Source organism: Cyprinodon tularosa, unplaced genomic scaffold (assembly GCF_016077235.1).
Source record: "Cyprinodon tularosa strain WSP-4 unplaced genomic scaffold, ASM1607723v1 ctg187, whole genome shotgun sequence".
Taxonomy (NCBI): domain Eukaryota; kingdom Metazoa; phylum Chordata; class Actinopteri; order Cyprinodontiformes; family Cyprinodontidae; genus Cyprinodon; species Cyprinodon tularosa.
The window spans coordinates 1128903-1147058 of NW_024038657.1; the positions used below are offsets into that span (position 1 = coordinate 1128903).

Consider the following 18156-nt stretch of genomic DNA (forward strand, 5'->3'; position numbering starts at 1 on the left):
ACATTTACATTTTTCATATATCAACAATTACTTGACAACAAAAACAATATGTTTAATTATGCAAATCAACATTAAAAATGATAATTCATGCTCTTTTCAGAACTAGATTTTGTGTTATAGGGGGTAAAGAGAAAATTATGTGTCTCTGAAAGACATCTAGGAGTCTTCAGTGAAATCATAGATAATTAACTATCTTAATAAAAACGTAATAATCAATTTATGTAGATATAAGTGCTTTTAAAAATTAATTTTATGCAGAATAATTGCTAATAAAAGTAGGCAAGTAATGACAAAGGAAGAGATGTTTGCCCCAGAACTCAAAACTGAAAGAATTGTATCCACTATACCTTTTATCTAGGAAGCACGGATGTCTGAATATATTCTTCTATTTGTTAGCAAAGGTTGCTATGATAATAGTTTGTCTTAATTAGAGAATATGGATGTTGTGCTCGTTAATTTTTCTGTTGCAATAGTGTAGATTGACCGTGAGGTTCTGGCGCCTATCTACTTTCGTCCTGCTGGAGCCTATTAAGAATTAGATTAATTTATTTTTTGCAAAATTATTAATGTTAAAGATCTAAGGTTGTGTGAATGGTAGAGCTATTGTTCATTGGTTTATGTATTGGTTTGGCTTTGACCTTCCTTCTTGTCAGTCCGCCTCCTGCTGAGATTAACAAGTAGAAGCAGCTGATGAGGTGGATCTGATTGTTTGTTTGAAGGAGTGAGGAGTGCCACAGTTTTTTCATTCTCCACGAGTGCTTTTTGTTTTGTGAGTCGAAAAACCTCCTCCTAAGACTACTCTGGCAATTTTTGATTTTTTGGGAAACTATTTTGATGCAAGAGTAGCCGTAACGATATTGGCATCTTGAGAGTTGGTGGTAGGATAAACAAAAGTGCAATATCAATCCACAAGAAAAACCCGATCATTCTACCTAAAGGTTCGCATTTATCTAACCCCATCTTACAACAAATTCATCACCAATTTGGACATTCATGAAGGAGCCACATGCTCTCCAAGCTAAGGCAGAAATTCTGGCTCCCTCATGCAAACTCCTTAGCCAGAAAAATCATCAAGAGCTGTCTATTCTGTAGACGCATGCAGGCAAAACCTGGTGAACAGAAGATGTCAGACCTTCCTGAGGACCGTTTATTTCCAGACCTACCTCCTTTCAGTCATGTTGGCATTGACTACTTTGGTCCTATTGAAGTAAAAAGGGGACGAGCTCAGGTGAAAGGATGGGGCGTCATATTTACCTGTCTGGTGAGTCGAGTTGTCCACCTAGAGATGGCAAACTTCTTAACAGCAGATTCATGCATAAATGCTATACGCAGATTCATCTGTAGAAGAGGATCAGTGATGAGCATCAGAACAGACTGTGGGACAAACTTTATGGGAGCACAAAAGGAATTACAAGAAGCATTAAGAGAGCTAAATCATCAGAAAATCCAAAAGAATCTTTTAGTAGAGCGAATAAAATGGATTTTTAACCCACCTTTTGGGGCTCACCACGGTGGAGTCTGGGAAAGACTAATACATCTAATGAAAAAGACCCTCACATCTGTCCTTAAGGAACAAACACTGGATGATGAAACCCTATCAACAGCACTATGTGAAGTGGAAGCCATCCTAAATGACAGGCCAATAACTTTAGTGTCGAATGACCCTAATGATTTAGAACCACTAACACCAAACCAGTTATTCCAGCTGAAAGGAAAAGCAACCATACCACCAGGAGTCTTTGAGAAAACAGATCAATATTCAAGAAGAAGATGGAGACAATCACAGTATCTTGCAGATCTTTTCTGGAGACGTTGGACAAGGGAGTATCTTACACTCATGCAAGAACGAAGCAAGTGGAACAGCAAAAAGAGGAACTTCAGCCCTGGAGATCTGGTTGTTATTGTGGATAACTCGGCACCAAGAAGCGCAGGGACAATGGGACAATGTGATGAAGATTTTTCCGGATGCCAAAGGTTTTGTTTGAAGCGTTTTGGTTAAAATCAAAGCCAATGTCATCCAGCGACCAATAGATAAGCTCTGTCTTTTAATGGAGGCAGCTGGATGAAATAAGACTTTCTATGGACTGCTTTAAGCATTAGAAATGTTGAGAAGCTCTAGGTTACATTTATGGACAAAAGGATTAAATTTATGTAATGTTTTTGCTAGATGTTAGGCTCCTGTGAATATTATTTTTGTAATTGTTATTTTGCTAAGGCTAACAATTAGGGGCCGTGATGTTGGAGCCTATTAAGAATTAGATTCATTTATCTTTTGCAAAATTATTAATGTTAAAGATCTACGGTTGTGTGAATGGTAGAGCTATTGTTTATTGGTTTATGTATTGGTTTGGCTTTGACCCTCCTCCTTGTCAGTCCGCCTCCTGCTGAGATTAACAAGTAGAAGCAGCTGATGAGGTGGAGCTGATTATTTGTTTGAAGGAGCGAGGAGTGCCACAGTTTTTTCACACACATCACTTAACTTTATATTTAATTTTTTTGTAAGTCAACTCTGAGAATATTTCTGTTATTTTTTTATAAGTAAAGAAAACACCCCTTTTTTGAAACAAGAACATTCCCCACAAGTGCTTTTTGTTTTGTGAGTCGAAAAACCTCTCTACTCTGGCAATTTTTGATTTTTTGGGAAACTATTTTGATGCAAGAGTAGCCGTAACACGGCCACCCCTCAGTGCACATTGGTTATTGCCTGGCCACCCTTATAAATATTTTCTGGCTACGCCTCTTTAACTAACGCTCTAATGAAGAAACTACAAGCAGCATTTCACGAAAACTTTAGAATCCTCTTCAGGATTCAGAGATGGATATCTGTAGTCTTATGAGCAACATTCCTACTTTTATGCATTATTGAGGAACTATGTGTGTCGTCTTAATGTGTCAAACAGCTTCATAGTTAGAGCTCTGTCAATTCCAACATAGGGTAACTGTGCCAGTGGTCAGAGCGCCTGGTGGCACCTGTGTACTGCAGCCTCACTTATGCCAGTGTGTCCCAGGGCAGCTGTGGCTAAAATGTAGCTTGCCACCATCAGTGTGAGTGAATGGGTAAATGACTGAATATGGAAAAAAGCGCTTTGAAATCCCCTAACTTATAAGTACAGACCTTCAAACCACATATAAAGACACCAAATATAGACAATTTAGTCTTTTTTTTTCTTTCTTCTTTTTAAACACAGTATTCTTTGATTCCTGTTTTCGTTATTCTTCTCTTATTCTTTTTCCTGTTTTTTTTTGTAGCTCTCAAACATAAGGACTAATCTATGTCTGGAATAAAAGTAAGGTAGAAATATAAAAGGTCCCTTTTTTGGATTTTAAGATGTATTGTAAAAGAACTGTAAATATTAAAACGGATTTTTTTTTTCCTGCAGAGACAAAACTAGGAACGAAGCTCACACGGAACGTTTCTTCAAGAACACTTTCAAGACGTATTTTCCTGTTACACAACATTCCGTTTTAAAAGCTGCTGTCACGTCTTGTTGACGAGTTGCATCTGTGAATACTGCATGGATATCTAAGGCTAATAGAAACGCATACATGGATGTTTCTTTCATTAATCGTATTTTCTTTCCTCTACGTCGCAAAGGTAAACATATGACTTGAGATAAAATAGCCTACATTGGTGACAGGAAGTTATGACTCACTTGTCTGAATAAGTAAGGCGAAACATTTGAGCTTTTATATAATAATATTCAGTTGGATAGTTATTTTGTGAGTCAGTTTTAATTTAACTCCAATTTACAACGATAAACGTTTTAAGTGCGCACTTCCTTTGTTCCTCATTGTAATACTTTCGGTTTGAAGGGGATCTGCTGTAGGTTCTGGAGTAGCAGGTCTGCCACACATCAAGCTTTGGTTTAGCGAAAGAGACGAATAATACCACCATGGGTGCCAATCCCACACACAACGTTAACCCAACTGCTCAGAATTCAGGAGAATTGGTAAGTTCTGCTGGGGGAGACACAAGGAGCCATACAGATGCGAATTCATATGATTACTTAGGCTGATCTATTCAAGGTTGTTCATGAACGAGAAAATCACATTAGCTGTTGATAATAGACTATTCTAACGATTTAATGATAGTTATTTTTCATGGTGACATACAGTTAAGCCATGTTCCATCTGTGACTCTATATACTGTGACTCTCTCTCTCTCTCTCTCTCTCTCTCTCTCTCTCTCTATCTCTATATATATATATATATATAGATACTGTATGTATATATACATATACTTAATCTACTTACTTAATCTATGTATATATACTATATATATATAATTTAAATTCAAAATCAGATTAGTTTTCATTCTATCCAGTATAATTATGACTTGCTCCACCATAACCTAACAATGAATGGAAAAAAGGGGTTATTTGTAACAAAATGATTGTGCAACTTTGTGCACATGTGGGGATGAACTGGCCCTTTTTCCATCCTTTAAAGTCCAGGGCAGTTATTCAGTCCAGGGCTGTCAGCCTGCCTACATTACACTAAGTGCCTCAAACAGGGCTCCAACAGATGTCATGGCTCATTTCAGAATGCCAAGGAGCCTCGTATTCGTACTCATTGGAGCAGGTAGAACTGGAATAACCAGGCTGAAGCTGGAAAAACAACCAGAATGGATGAATTTGAAGTTGCAGCTAAACACTTTCTTATCCAACAAGGCAAGAATTTGGAGGTTTCGTCTAAAAAGCATCATAAAGATGCTTATAGAAGAAGAGAGAACAGAGTAACTTCAGCTACCTGAGCTAAAGGTAAACTTAAAAGCTCTGGCTGATAAAAAAAACAGCAGGAACCCACCCTGGGAGTATTGAAAGGTCCTTTGGATTTTCAAATATGTTGTTAAAGCTGCATTTGGTCCAATTCTATATGTTGACAGGAAAACGCGTTGTACAATAAACTGAGAAAATATAATGTATCTTGTGCCACGGAGACATGCAAGGTTTTCTCTTTCTCTTTCTTTCTTATTCCGGTATCAAACATAGAACTCTGGTTTGGGCTAGGTATTTTCGCCAAAGCCCTGAATCGATTTGATTTTGATTCTTACAGTTCTAAGTCGATTAATTTGGATTTGGTCTGTTTATACAATAATGAAAGTGCTTCTACTATGTTTCAAAATACTCCTGTATTTAATTTTTTCGTGTCATATTAAACACAAAGTGTGAACAAAACTGTCTCAAAAGTGCAAACTTGTTTGTGAATAGTAAAATAGTGAAGCCTCACTCTAGCAAGCAGACGTGACACAGCGGGGACACAGCAGACATGCATGAGCTGCATTATCTCCACTGCACAAACCATATTTGCAGCGTTTTCTGTAACAACTACAGGGTGTTTGCTGCTCAGCCCCCATTTGTTAATGTCATCAATCAACCTATTGGCTATATTTGCAGCTGTCTGGCTTGAAGTCATCTTGAGAGCATCTTTCCTGCTCATTTGAATGTGAACTTCACGCGCATCACTATAAAACTAATCTATCTCTTTCCCTAGACATCGATTTTGCAAAAATGTAAAGGAATCGATTCAAAATCGATTTTTTTTTTTTACCCAGCCCTACTTCAGTGTTAGGTAATTCTTATACATTTTTCTAAGGTCCATGTTTGTCTGACCAATTTTTTTCTATAATCTTTTTGCTGCCATATCAACAGAAGTTCCCCATTGTGGGACAATAAAGGGATATTCTATTCCATTCTATTCCATTCTATTCTATTCTATTCTATTCTATTCTATTACTGCTTAAGTAGACATCAATACTGACAACAAAGAAACAACACTGTTAGTGTGTTAACCACCCTTTGAGTTTTCCTGCTAATCTTCTCTAATGTTGGCGATAGCCACAATATGCTTCTTTCTCGCATCAGGTCAGCACTGTTCCTTTGGACGTCTGGGAGGAAGTCTTCCTAAATCTGCCCCCCCATTTCGTAGTCTGTGTGTGTCGGTTGGTTTGCCATGAGTGGAAAGATGTGGCAGACAGCGAGTCTTTCTGGAAGGAAAGATGTAGAAGAGAGGGATATCAGCTCCATGATCCTACCAAAGTACCCAGAGACTGGAGGATGTTTTATTTCTTATCTAAGAACAGAAGAAACCTCATCAAAAATCCACGTGCAGAAGGTAAAACTTTAAAGTTAGCAGGGCTGCAGCTGACAATAGATTTACTAATCAATGGATCTGTTTACTAATTGTTTGTTTAACTGATTAATAATTGCATTGTAAATGTGTTAAAGCTAAAACTGCCAGTTTGGCTTACAAAACTAAAAGGCTTTTAATCTGAATCTCAAAATATGTTTTTTTTATTTTTATTTTTTTATTATTAATTCTTTCCATTAATTATTTCTTTGTAAACATTGTTCTTTAAAGCTACAGTGTGTAATAATTACAGGGATATACACTCCGAAATGTAATATATTATATATAACTATGTTATTTATCATCATCTACGAGCTCAGCCTCTTAACCTTAATATTTGCGTTGCCTTAGAATTCGTTATTTATAATTACATAGGAGCGGGTCTAGCGATTGCGAGATCGCCCATTACGCTCGAAAGTAACTACGGCAAGTTGAGAGAGATGAACTGAGACGGTACTGAACAATAGATGGCAGTATTATGCCTGAGAATACTATCTGTAAAATTATCTATGTAAACAAACCTCATCACTTGAGAAGGTAGGTGATGCGGACGTCGTGGAAGACATTTTGTCCTGTAACGCTCGCCGTACTGTTGGGGGGGAGAAGCGGTGGGGGGGAGATGTTCATGTTGCTGCAGTCTGCAGTCTGGACGTTAGATGTCGCTAAAAATTACACACTGTAGCTTTAAGCACATGGCATGAGTTCTTATAATGCCTTTAGTAAAAAATTCAATTTATAACTGATTATTTGTGAGTTGAATAAGTTTCATTAAGTTGTATTATATTCCATCTGTTTTAAAATAAATTCTGCAGATACTAAGTCTCTCATACTTTGATGCTTAGATGAATTTCAAGGTTGGAAAATTGTGAATAATGGTGGTGATAGGTGGAAGATAGAGGATCCTATGGTGCCTCATCCAAATGCAGCAGTCCAAAAAAACTTTGTGACCTCCTATCAGTGAGTATTGAGTTTTGAAACGTTTTCATGTTTATTAATTTAATTTTTTGTTGCTAATTATGTTTTAAACATTTGTTGTCTGCAGTATGTGCACGAAAGAACAGCTGATTGATTTGGAGAAGGAAGGTTACAGCCCCTCACTTATGGATGAGATCCAGCCACACATCAGAATATCAGACTGGTAAAAAAAAGAAAAAAAAAGAAAGCAACTCTTGATTAATGGATATTTTTTTGTTGAAAACAAACAAAAAAAAGATCTTGGTATTTGTGCTTTGATGTTAGGTATGCACCACGATGGGATTGTGGAAGTATCTATGAGATTTCAGTACAACTGCTAGATAAAAACAAAAGAATTGTGAAAACGTTTTCCCCTAAGCACGTTTCCTTTCCTCAGTGGAATGACCAGCAGTGGAATCAGGTACATCAATGTTACTAATATAGGAGCTGCTAAGCTAAACAGATCCCTACATTACTGATGTTAATTTATTTTTTCTTTCAAGATGGTGCATGTGTTCAAGGACTACGGACCAGGAGTGAGATACGTCAATTTTTGTCATGGCGGTAGAGACACACAGTTCTGGGCTGGACATTATGGAATTCGTGTAACAGAAAGCTGTGTTGAAGTATGTCCAGCATTGGAAACCTAGCTTATTGATGTAATGACCAGAAAGTGGCTTGGAATATCTTTGCATTCTTAACCGATAAAAACTTGTTAGGCATTTTCCTACCTTCCAAGGTACTCCCCTTCAAAAATATGCTGTAGGAAACTTAAGGAAAACATTAAGGACAAGAGTTTTGCTTATATGTATCATATTGTATTTAAATGCTAAAAGGATATATCTTCAAATTGTTTTATTTGAAGTTTTGTGTATGATTTTGTAACATGTTAGATTTCTAAATCTGTTACTCTGCAGCTAAAAATATAATTGATGTCCTGCTTCACTGTATCTACTAACCAAATGAAAAGACCATCACCTGTTTAACAGTCCTCGCTAATTTTCTATAACATTACAGAATCTATGTTAGAACTGCCTTAATATCTGTGTGTAAATGTCTGTATTACCCTGTAACCTAACACTGCAATGTTCCTCTTTTGTCCTTATATCTGCACTCATTTTCTGCCAAATATTTTCTTTAAAGAGACATACCTGCTTCTGCATGTCAATATGGAACGTGTATTGAGGTTAAAACAAATAAAAACGGAAATTTTGCACTTTATGAAAATGTGCACTTCTTGGTTTGTTAAAATACAGTGATTTTTCAATGTTTCCCACTTATCTTTGAGCCATATTTTTATGTAAAGAGCAGGGTTATAAAATTGTTTAAAGTTACACAGGATACCTGTATGATCAAACAGATTGTGTTAAACCTGCTACTGATAGTAGAACGGGTTTATCACTGTATTAATCAAGTTCTAGTGGTTTTTGTGCCATTACCCCAAAAGGGATCTTCATTATGGATCATAGTAAAAAACAATTTTAATCCAGGCCAAGGGTATATAACTCACAGGCCAATGGTATAATGTTTAATACTGCATCTCTTTTTTTTGTTCAAAGTTGGACATGCTAATGACAAAATCACAAAAAAAAAAAACCCAATGAAAATCAAATGTATTAAATAATAGAGGCCTGGATTTTGAGTCACACACAAAATGAAAGTGAGACTCAGTATTGTGTGGCCTCCGCGTGCCTCTATGATCCTCCTTACAATGCCTTGGCATGTTGCTGATGACGTGTTGGATGGTCTACTGAGGGATCAACTCCCAGACCTGGACTAAAGCATCTGCCAGCTCCTGGACAGTCTGTGGTGCAACATCACTTTGGTGGCCTAGATGTGCTAAATCGATTTAGGTCTGGGAAATGGGGGGGGTCAGGTATATATATATATATATATATATATATATATATATATATATATATATTTCCTTTGGGATGTCATTCTATTTAATTACATTTAGTGTAATTGCATTTTTTGTAAAATCTTAAACTTTGCCACAATGTGTTGTTGTATACCCAATCAGAGCACTTCTTGCTTGCTACAATCTAGCAACAGACAGTTCTATTGGTCGCCGAGTCAGGCTGCAAACACCGGATGTAAGCAGCGCAGTTCCATTTCTGCACAGGAACTCCTCTGACAGACTTTGTGTGTTGTATTGCAGGCTTTTAGTCGTTATGTGCTGATTTAATAGATACCAAAAACACTTCTCGAAAGACAAGAATAGCAAAGCTACAAATGGGTGAAACGTTCAGCTCTAATTTACCGGTCAGACGGACTGGTTCATTTCCTAAATCGGGTTGGGATTCAACTGGACCTGTAAGTTCAATTTAAAATGTGCATAATAACGCCTTTGATGCTGAGTCAGTCAACGGAAAGCCAGAATGATAAGCAAAAAATGGCAATGGACATCTATAAGGTCTGTAAGCTTAAAAGGCATCATGAGAGAAAGACACATTTCAGTGTTATAGAAGTATTCAACCCCCCTCATTTGGCGATGCCATTTTCAACCCTAAATACTATTTTACTATCTTATATAGTTCTGACTTTTATTAAGTTAATAAACAGTTATCAGAAATATTTTATAAAGGATTTTTTTCTTTGAGTAGAACAAAAACAGCCATTAAAATCAGACAGCACAGATGCTCACATTGGTTTTCATGTATGCTATTTAGCATCTTGTTTCTGTTTAATTTGGTTCTTATGGGTGTGTTGCCTACTCTTGTCTCCAATACAGAGTATAGACCTTTATCAAGCCAAAGAACTGTGATTAAATGTAATTAAACATAGTATTATTTTGCTTTTATACGTTTATAGCCAGTTAACATGACAGGAAACATGAATGTATGTCCCATTATCTATAACTAAAAGGGCAGAAATGTTCCCCAGAATCAGGTATTCCACTGAATAAGACAAGTTTTTCTTTTTTTTTTTTTTTCTTTTTTACAATTTTAGGGGTTCAGTCAAGCCTGAAATGATTAATACATTTGACTGATAAAGGAAGGGAAGGGAAGGATTCTCCCTGCATACTTAAAAAGTGGAGATAATTGTGCTCTGTGTTTAACTCATTCTTTAGGGAGCAGTGTCCTGTTAAGAGAAGGAGCATCTGGGAAGCATCCTCAGTGGAGGTCTAGCCCAGCCCAGCAATCCCAGTTTTCTCCAGGACACACGCTACCTGCTCCTTAAGCACATAGGCCTCTACTCCATTTAAAGTGATTGCTCTTTCTTCTGCAACATGGGTGTTTTCACTGGAAAAGTTTAGAAGTGGCTGACCCAGAGTTCTGAAACTGATAGAAATTTGTTGGATGGAGCAGGTTTCTTGGTTATAGTAAAACGCTTCTTAATCTGCCATGGGTATTTATCATTGTTTAAGGCTTGACTGTGTCATCATTAACAATAATAGAAATAAATTACAGATGTTTGCAGTTTCCTCTATAAAACAAATAACAGTGAGATCACGTAAACGCTGCCATGAAGCTCTTCCTTATAAGGTGCTACAGATGTGACATAGCTGGCAAATCACCCTTGACAAACCTCAGTATTTATAATATCCTTGCTTTCTTTCTTTCGAGAACACATTCAGATACTATTTAATTTCATTAAAAGGGATTTAAAACCATAATGAATATTATTTAATAGGACAGCACTGCCAAAATTCCATCACCAGTTGGTCAGAAACTGGCTACAGCTTTTTTTTGTATCTGTATTTAAAATGCATTTACATTGAATAAAATAGTCTATACACCCCTGTGCACACACCAGGTTCTTTTTAAATTCAATTCAGTTCAAATCTAAAAAAAAGAATACTCTATTAATCCCAAAGGGGAATTAAATGATATGGTAAACAGGTGTTGATAGCTGTTTGCAGGATGTATCTCCTGTAGTGGTCTGTCTCACACTGGATCTGGAGAAGCCTCTTACTGAAGGCGCTGTTATTGTTTAAAAATCTTCTGAAGGGGATGCTTACTGTTGTCTATAATGTTCTTCACTTTATGAAGAATTCTTCTTTGTGAAATAATCCACAGAGGTTCTAGATGAGTTCCTAGAACAGAGCTGACCTTTATTATTAGCTTGTCTTGCTTTTATTTTATTTTCCATAATGGAACATTAGAATTTGAACCGGGGATTGTATACTTATCAAACTGAAGTTATTGATTGAAAAATGAATGAGAAACCAGTGATATTTCCTCCTACACTTAGATGCTTGCCCTCATAATTCAGCTTTTTGTCTTGCCAGGACGTACCTATTCCTCTGGACATCCTTGAAGAAATCTTCCTAAATCTGCCTGCCCAACAGGTAGTCTGTGTGTGCCGGTTAGTTTGCCATCAGTGGAAAGATGTGGCAGATAACGAGTCTTTCTGGAGAGAAAGGTGTAGAAGAGAGGGCTACCACCTCCGTAATCCTTCCAAAGTACCAAGGGACTGGAGGTTGTTTTACTTCATGAACAAGAACAGGAGAAATCTAATAACAAATCCAAGAGGAGAAGGTGAACAGATATCAACTTAGAAGAGAGCTGGACACACACCAAAGAAATTAGCTAATAAAAATGAGTCATTATTTTTTCTTGTGCAGCTGGACTGGATGGTTGGAATATAATAAAGAATGGTGGTGATGGATGGAGAGTAGAAAAACCGATGGCACCGCACCCAAATGCAGAAATACAAACCAACTTTGTGACTTCTTTCAGGTGAATATTTACTTGTAGACTCAAAATGGAATTTAAATGCAATTATTTTCGGCAGTTTAAAGCTGAGCTAAACGCAAAACCGTCCAATTTCCCATCATTTCTTGCAGTATGTGTACAAAGTCACAGCTAATTGATTTAAAGAAGGAAGGTTACAGCCAGGCTTTCATGGATGAATTCCAGCCCCATATCAGGGTATCTGACTGGTAAGAAAAAAATGTCAGAGAAATTATCACACTCAGGTGGCTCTGGTTTATAATCTAGATGCATATGAAATTTCAGGGCTGTCCCCCAAGTTTTTCTTTTTTCAGTGAGGATGTTAATGCCAGATCTGGACTGAATCTAATATTTTGTTTCTGTATCGTTAGGTATGCACCGCGCTGTAACTGTGAATACAACATATCTGTGAAGCTGCTGAGAAGCAACAGGAAAGTTATTCAAGAATTCACTCCTGGTACTCTTTACCTACCTGAGAGCGAGAATCACAGGTGGCAACAGGTATGTACAAAATGAACATATACATCCGGACAAATCCTTTGACTAAATTTTTATCTTTCTTCCAGATGATCCATGTGTTTAAGGACTATGGACCAGGAGTGAGATATATCTATTTTGAACATGGCGGTAGAGATCAGGTGTTCTGGGCTGGATGGTACGGCATCCGCTTAACAGAAACATGTATTGAATTATGCCCGGCATGTGACACATAGCTTTATGAAGCCTTATTAAAAAGTGAAAAAGTTTGTGAAATAAAGATTATAATCCTTTTTTTGATCATCATGCCAAAATTCATTTGTCTGTAACAGAGATTACAGGGCACTAAGAGATGAGGTATTCTAAGTAGAAGCATGTGTCGTAAATATAAAGACTGCAAATTACATAGTGCCTGGATATATATGTACTGATTTTAAGAAATGCTTTTTGTATACAACTGTTTTCAAAATCTTGATTTTTAGTTTGTCTAAAACATTCATGTATCTATAACTGAGTCTGCATATATATATATATATTATATAATAGTTTGTTTTTTGGAAATTGGAAAGAAACCAAATCTGCTTGTTCTTTGAACTACAATTCTTAATTTATCCCCCCCCCACACACACACACACATATTACACAATGTAACATCAAATCACAGAATGTTTAATTTGAAGATTTTGTCATAATACTGGTTTATTGTTGTGCCTTTTATCGCAAACAAGATACAGTACAACGTTTTCAAGTTGAATACAATTAAAGACATTTTTTCAGGTTAATTTGACTTCGGCTTCATCTCAGCTTCTTAAAATCTCATGAGTAATGAACAATTTCATTCAGTAAATAAGTTATTAATATATTTACAAGTCACTTCACCTTACGAATTAGGAATGAAAAAGTAAACCCCCATCATTGATTGGTTCAGTCTTTGAACTATAAGCTGTTGCTGATGAGACGCAGGTATGTTAAAGTTACCCAGCAACTGAACAGCTTTTTAAACTTCATCTTGTAAAGAGATCATTCATGTCGTTACGATGGACATTTTCTAACTTTGAAATATATGCTGGGAAAAATTTCCTGTGGCAATAAATAAAAAAAATGTCTAGAGTGTGAACTGCTAAAATGTATTTTAAGCCTCGCAAGTCAAGCATTTATAAGGCTCGGTCTGGGGAAAATTAGGACAAGGGTGGAAATATCCTGCATTGCATGTCATAGATCATCCTAAAGGCCATGCTGAAATGACTGAAAGACATTTTAAATGTAAAGAAACACAGGGATTATTATTGCTTTATGTAAAAAGCTGGTGATAGAATGTTGAAGTCTTAACAATTTAAGTCATTTTCAATGAAATGCAAAACAATTCCAACACTATAACAATAACTATGTGCAGGAAACTTTTAGTTATTCCGAAATCCTTCCATAAAATTAACACTGAAGTTAAATCGAGACGTTTCTCCAGTTTGTGGTTTGTTTAACCAGGCAGGAGTTCGTGAAGTTTCCAACCATCAGTGACATCAAAATTTCTTGCACAGCATAATAGGATAATCAAGTAAAAAAAAAAAAAAAATCCTATAACATTAAACATCTGCTTAGGTTAAGTTGGTGAGAAGGCTAAAACTTGATGACATCTCAACTAACGGTGGAATGTGCTTGTGCAGGAAACTGTATCAGTACTATTAACCGAGTTTGGGAAAACAGAAGTAATAGTGAAGCATCTTAGAGCAGAATGCATTTACGCTTTTTCTTAGGTTCAGGAGGTTCCAGGGCAGCCAGTATTGCCTCATCAAACACATTCTTTAATCCTTTCTGTGGAAACAAAATGTCATTATTCAAAACAAAGCCAATAATAAACTGCTAATTGATGTCAACTGCATTGCAAGCAAAAGAAAGCTGAGTAGAAATGAAGGGAGGCAATTAAAATCTTCCTTTATTCAAACATTAAACAAAAGTCTCATGTTGAATCTCTAAGCAAAGTCACTGGAAACTTCCAATGGGCCAGGAGAGAAAAACCTTCACAGTCCAGCACAGAATACAGCTTAAATGGTTTTGTAGAATATAACAGATGAGCTCAGTGCTGAGAAAACAGCATGTGCTTTAAAAAATGAAATCCTAGAAATGTCCAGGTACAGATGGACGAAAAAAGATTGGCACTCGTGTATCATTTTTCGGCAGCGTGAGTAACTGTGATTAGGCCAAGTTGAAAACAGAGCACAGAAGACAAAAAGAAAAAAATAAATCGGCACAGAGTTTTAAATTTAGTGATTTCTTTACAATGAAAAAGCAGCAGACAATGAAGAGGCAAAGCAAGATGCAAGAAGACATCAGAACAAACAGCATTTTCTCTTTCTCTGAGTTTCAGGGGGCTCTAAAGCGGCTAGGATAGCCTCATCAAATACGTTCTTCAGTCCCCGCTACAGAAAAAGAAAAACATAAAGAGGGAGAAACACATGGACACACACAGTGTTAGATGGCGTTTTGAGCTAAAAGCTGTTAGCAAAAGACAAGCCAAAGTATTTCTAGCGTTACTGTTAGAACAATGGTAAATTCATGCAAGGCTCCGACTAGAAATAGACCTTACCTGAGTTAGGGCTGAGCACTCCACATATTTAACTGCCTTGAGGTCTCGAGCAAGCTTTTCTGCTGTCTCAGGGGTGATTGGCTTCTGTTTGTTCTTAGCCAACTTCTCCACTGTGGAGGGGTCATCACGGAGATCAATCTGTGTGCCTACCAACAGGAACGGGGTCTTAGGACAATGGTGGGTGATTTCAGGAACCCACTGGAGAAGGAAAGTGACAAATTAAAACTGCTATCACAGATAATGTGTCAGAGAAGGCAAGCACATATTCTTGTAGATGTTTGTATGTCAAAAATAAGTACATGTACATATCAATGATTTCAAATATTTTATAAAAGGTATTTTCTGTAAACCCCTTTAAACGTCTTTCTATTCCCTCACAGCTTTTTATATTCTAATAGAGATACCTAGACGGAGAAATTCTGAAGGACACAACACACATCCTTACTACTTATTGAATTTTGCCTGTTTTCTTTCCAGTAAAATTTGAATTAACAGGGAAAAGAAAATCAGTCATAACCAATGCTAATTTACCAAAAGAGTTAAAAAGTGTCCTCTTTTTATTATATAAAGATTTGAAATTGAACAGTACCATTCATCACATGTAGAGAAAGAAAAATGAAGCTGTAGATTATGAGTATTACAGATGTGTATTTCTCTCCACATCATTAGGAGAGACATTAGATAGCTAAAAAAAAAATCATATATTGATAGACTTTTCTTTTTTTTTTTTTTTAGTTACAATCTCCAGCAATATTAAGACGATTTATTTGGATCAATATTGGTTGGTTTGGGGATCCAAACTCAACTCAGCAAACAGCTGCTCAGTGGAACGTGGTAGCTGGCTGCATAGAAATGTTATCAGTTGAAGCCTTTAAGCATTTTTTGGGATGAGTCTGGCAAAGAGATTGGTGCAGCATAGCCCAGACAAAGTGCATGCAGCCAGACTTCCTCTAAGCAAAGCATTGCCTTGCAGGTTTAGAAGCTGCATTAATTTATTAGTCTAAGGCAAAACGGAACAATTACCGCATTGCCTGCAACCTACTTTGTCTTAGTGAGTTTTTAATCACGCACAACACAGCAAAATATAAAAATTACTTCTGCATATCCTCAGGAGGGTTTGGGTTCAGCTTAAAATAGTTAGGCCAAGCTTATTGAACATAGTTATTCATGTTGTCTGAAGGCACTTTAAATATTCTTATTAATTAAGTTTGGAGAACTAGCTAGCCAAGAGTTGACTACACCTAAACTATGCACATTGTAAACTTTCTCATTCACTAAAATCATGTGAAGCCAAGAACTGGAAACTGCAAACTTAAATAAAGATATGTTAATTCAAGTTGGATTAGTCCAAAAATAAATAAGCTGGATGTAAGCCCCGTAAAACAACGGAGTGAATTCTTTAAAAACTGTTTATAATATCTGTGACCAATTGAGTGTTTTTTTTTTATTTTAAAAAGTGTTTAACTAGAGCTGGCCTTAATGTTTCAAGTGCAAAAAAGCCAGAAAAACACAAACTTTGTGTACACACCTTTTCTTTAACATTCTCAAATGAGGAAGGTGAAACAACTGAGAAACAGACTAGGAAAACATCAGTCTGGGGGTAGCTTAGTGGTCGTAACCTGTCGTAATCCTCTTGACCTGTAGAGAAACGAGGCAGAAATTTACACTCAGTACCATATAGCAGTAATGCTGAAGATTCTAGCAGGAAGGAACAATAAAAATCAAAGATGCAGCAGTGTTACTAAGCCTACAACACATTGAAGAAAGTACTTAAGATTTTCAAGAAAGAAACAATACAGCTTTATTTGCCTATTGCAACACAGTACATTTAACTATTTTGATAGGTATGCACTAAATTATTTTATTTTCCTTTAAAGAAAACAAGGTAATTCAATTGTTTACTACTCTGTTAACTAAACTCTGGTTAAAGCCCCTCCCACCATATAACAAAACGTGTGCACTGCTTAACAGGAAGATAAATAAGATTCAAAGGAAGTTTTTGTGTAAATATTAGACTTTAAATGTGCCCTATTTAAACAAAGAACATTAAGAGCCAATTATAATTTTATATTTTTTAATTAAAACTTGAGTAAAAAAAAAATAATAAAAAAAAAGAATATACCTGCTGTATCAAATAAGCCAAGGGTGTATGGTTCACCCCCGATCATTACAGTTACTGCATAGTTGTCAAACACCTGCAATCAAAGAGTAAAATGCTGGATCACAGTCAGATCTTTGGTATTTCTCGGGTTTATCTTTTGCATTTCGCATTACAAAACTTACTGTTGGTACATATTCAGAAGGGAACTTGTTGGTGGTGTATGAAATCAATAAGCAGGTTTTTCCCACTGCTCCATCACCCACCACAACACACTTGATAGTCTGCATCTCTGTGCTTTCGGGTTGCTGCTGACAATTGCGTTAGCTGCAGGAAGAAGGGGAGGAGATAGGTTAGGCCATAAAATATGTTCGACATAAGAAAATATAAAAAAATATATAATTACGATGCATTTTAAAATCCTAATACCAAAAGAATACATTGGTGTAATGCCAGGGAAAGGCAGCATTTCTCCGCTTTAACTTATTCAGTCACACCCCACAATTATCAAAACTGTCTGAATGCTAACGTTAGCTAAATAACAATTACTTGCCTGCTTTATAACTTTACTGGATAAAATACTTCAGAGTATTACTATAAATAAATGTTATACATTTATATTAAGTCAATAAGTTCAACATAAGATAAATGTTAGTTGTTTTTTTAAAGTAAGTTGGATACTGCAGTGCTAGCTAACGCTCAACAATGCTAATAGGAACGTTAGCTTAACCACCAGTCGGTTAACGGTAGTTTGGGTGTTCAGAGTTTCCTATTGCTAGCAAATTACCATATTAAAAAAAAGGGTTTACAATAAACTTTCAATATAATAGCTTCCAATAGTTGGGTAGTTTTTAAAGCCACGTACCTCTGTGTTTTTATCTGATAAGTTGGATGTTTTCGCCGGGCGTTGGCACCAGCGAGCAGAAACTTGGTTCAGCCACTTAGCCCAGTCCTGACGTCCAAACAACAGCCAAGTAAGCCCGAGTAATCCCGGAAATGATTTTAGAAATAAAACTCACACTACTCATTGTAAATTATAAACCAACACTTTACATGAAGATACAGTGAAAGTGACAGCTAAGTTGGAAGACTGAGTGTAATTCCATATATTCATGCTATTTATTTATGGATGTATCTTGTTATTCCGAAAACTATAAATGTTTTCTCACTTAGTTTTATTTTTAAAATCAGTGGTCTTTGGTAATGTTGGCTGACTTTCTATAACGTCATCTGTGGTT

General features: G+C 36.4%; 3 protein-coding genes across 6 annotated transcripts; 2 read left to right on the top strand and 1 right to left on the bottom strand.

Annotated features, from left to right (window-relative positions):
* Positions 1-3433: 3433 nt before the first annotated feature.
* Positions 3434-8310, top strand: LOC119782044 (F-box only protein 6-like). 2 transcript variants are annotated; one of them, XM_038282795.1, is made up of 7 exons: positions 3434-3595; positions 3814-3950; positions 5838-6114; positions 6972-7086; positions 7172-7267; positions 7369-7504; positions 7587-8310. In XM_038282795.1, the coding sequence occupies exons 2-7, from the start codon at positions 3894-3896 to the stop codon at positions 7731-7733; spliced, it is 828 nt and encodes a 275-aa protein (XP_038138723.1). In that variant the 5' UTR covers positions 3434-3595; positions 3814-3893; the 3' UTR covers positions 7734-8310. The 2 variants fall into 2 exon arrangements, with proteins under 2 accessions (XP_038138723.1, XP_038138724.1); XM_038282796.1 differs by having other exon boundaries at positions 5865-6114.
* An 865-nt stretch (positions 8311-9175) lies between these two features.
* LOC119782006 (F-box only protein 6-like) lies at positions 9176-13791 on the top strand. 2 transcript variants are annotated; one of them, XM_038282708.1, is made up of 6 exons: positions 9176-9399; positions 11318-11567; positions 11654-11768; positions 11876-11971; positions 12134-12263; positions 12329-13791. In XM_038282708.1, exons 1-6 carry the CDS (start codon positions 9319-9321, stop codon positions 12473-12475), a joined length of 819 nt encoding a protein of 272 aa, XP_038138636.1. In that variant the 5' UTR covers positions 9176-9318; the 3' UTR covers positions 12476-13791. The 2 variants fall into 2 exon arrangements, with proteins under 2 accessions (XP_038138636.1, XP_038138635.1); XM_038282707.1 differs by having other exon boundaries at positions 9362-9499.
* Positions 12908-17901, bottom strand: LOC119782007 (cell division control protein 42 homolog). Of its 2 annotated transcripts, none has more exons than XM_038282709.1 (6): positions 17784-17901; positions 17104-17245; positions 16943-17015; positions 16349-16458; positions 14821-15018; positions 12908-14048 (listed from the first exon to the last, which is right to left on the bottom strand). In XM_038282709.1, exons 2-6 carry the CDS (start codon positions 17206-17208, stop codon positions 13959-13961), a joined length of 576 nt encoding a protein of 191 aa, XP_038138637.1. In that variant the 5' UTR covers positions 17209-17245; positions 17784-17901; the 3' UTR covers positions 12908-13958. The 2 variants fall into 2 exon arrangements, with proteins under 2 accessions (XP_038138637.1, XP_038138638.1); XM_038282710.1 differs by lacking the exon at positions 12908-14048 and adding an exon at positions 14144-14653.
* Positions 17902-18156: the final 255 nt, after the last annotated feature.

Coding starts and splice junctions, on each gene's coding strand:
- LOC119782007 (XM_038282709.1), bottom strand. CDS start 17,208: ATGCAGACTATCAAGTGTGTTGTGGTGGGTGATGGAGCAGTGGGAAAA. Junction 17,016..17,103: donor CTTCTGAATATGTACCAACA/GTAAGTTTTGTA, acceptor CTTTGATTGCAG/GTGTTTGACAACTATGCAGT. Junction 16,459..16,942: donor TGGCTTATTTGATACAGCAG/GTATATTCTTTT, acceptor GTTTCTCTACAG/GTCAAGAGGATTACGACAGG.
- LOC119782006 (XM_038282707.1), top strand. CDS start 9,416: ATGTGCATAATAACGCCTTTGATGCTGAGTCAGTCAACGGAAAGCCAG. Junction 11,568..11,653: donor AACAAATCCAAGAGGAGAAG/GTGAACAGATAT, acceptor TTTCTTGTGCAG/CTGGACTGGATGGTTGGAAT. Junction 11,769..11,875: donor AACTTTGTGACTTCTTTCAG/GTGAATATTTAC, acceptor CATTTCTTGCAG/TATGTGTACAAAGTCACAGC.
- LOC119782044 (XM_038282795.1), top strand. CDS start 3,894: ATGGGTGCCAATCCCACACACAACGTTAACCCAACTGCTCAGAATTCA. Junction 7,268..7,368: donor CACATCAGAATATCAGACTG/GTAAAAAAAAGA, acceptor CTTTGATGTTAG/GTATGCACCACGATGGGATT. Junction 7,505..7,586: donor ATGACCAGCAGTGGAATCAG/GTACATCAATGT, acceptor TTTTCTTTCAAG/ATGGTGCATGTGTTCAAGGA.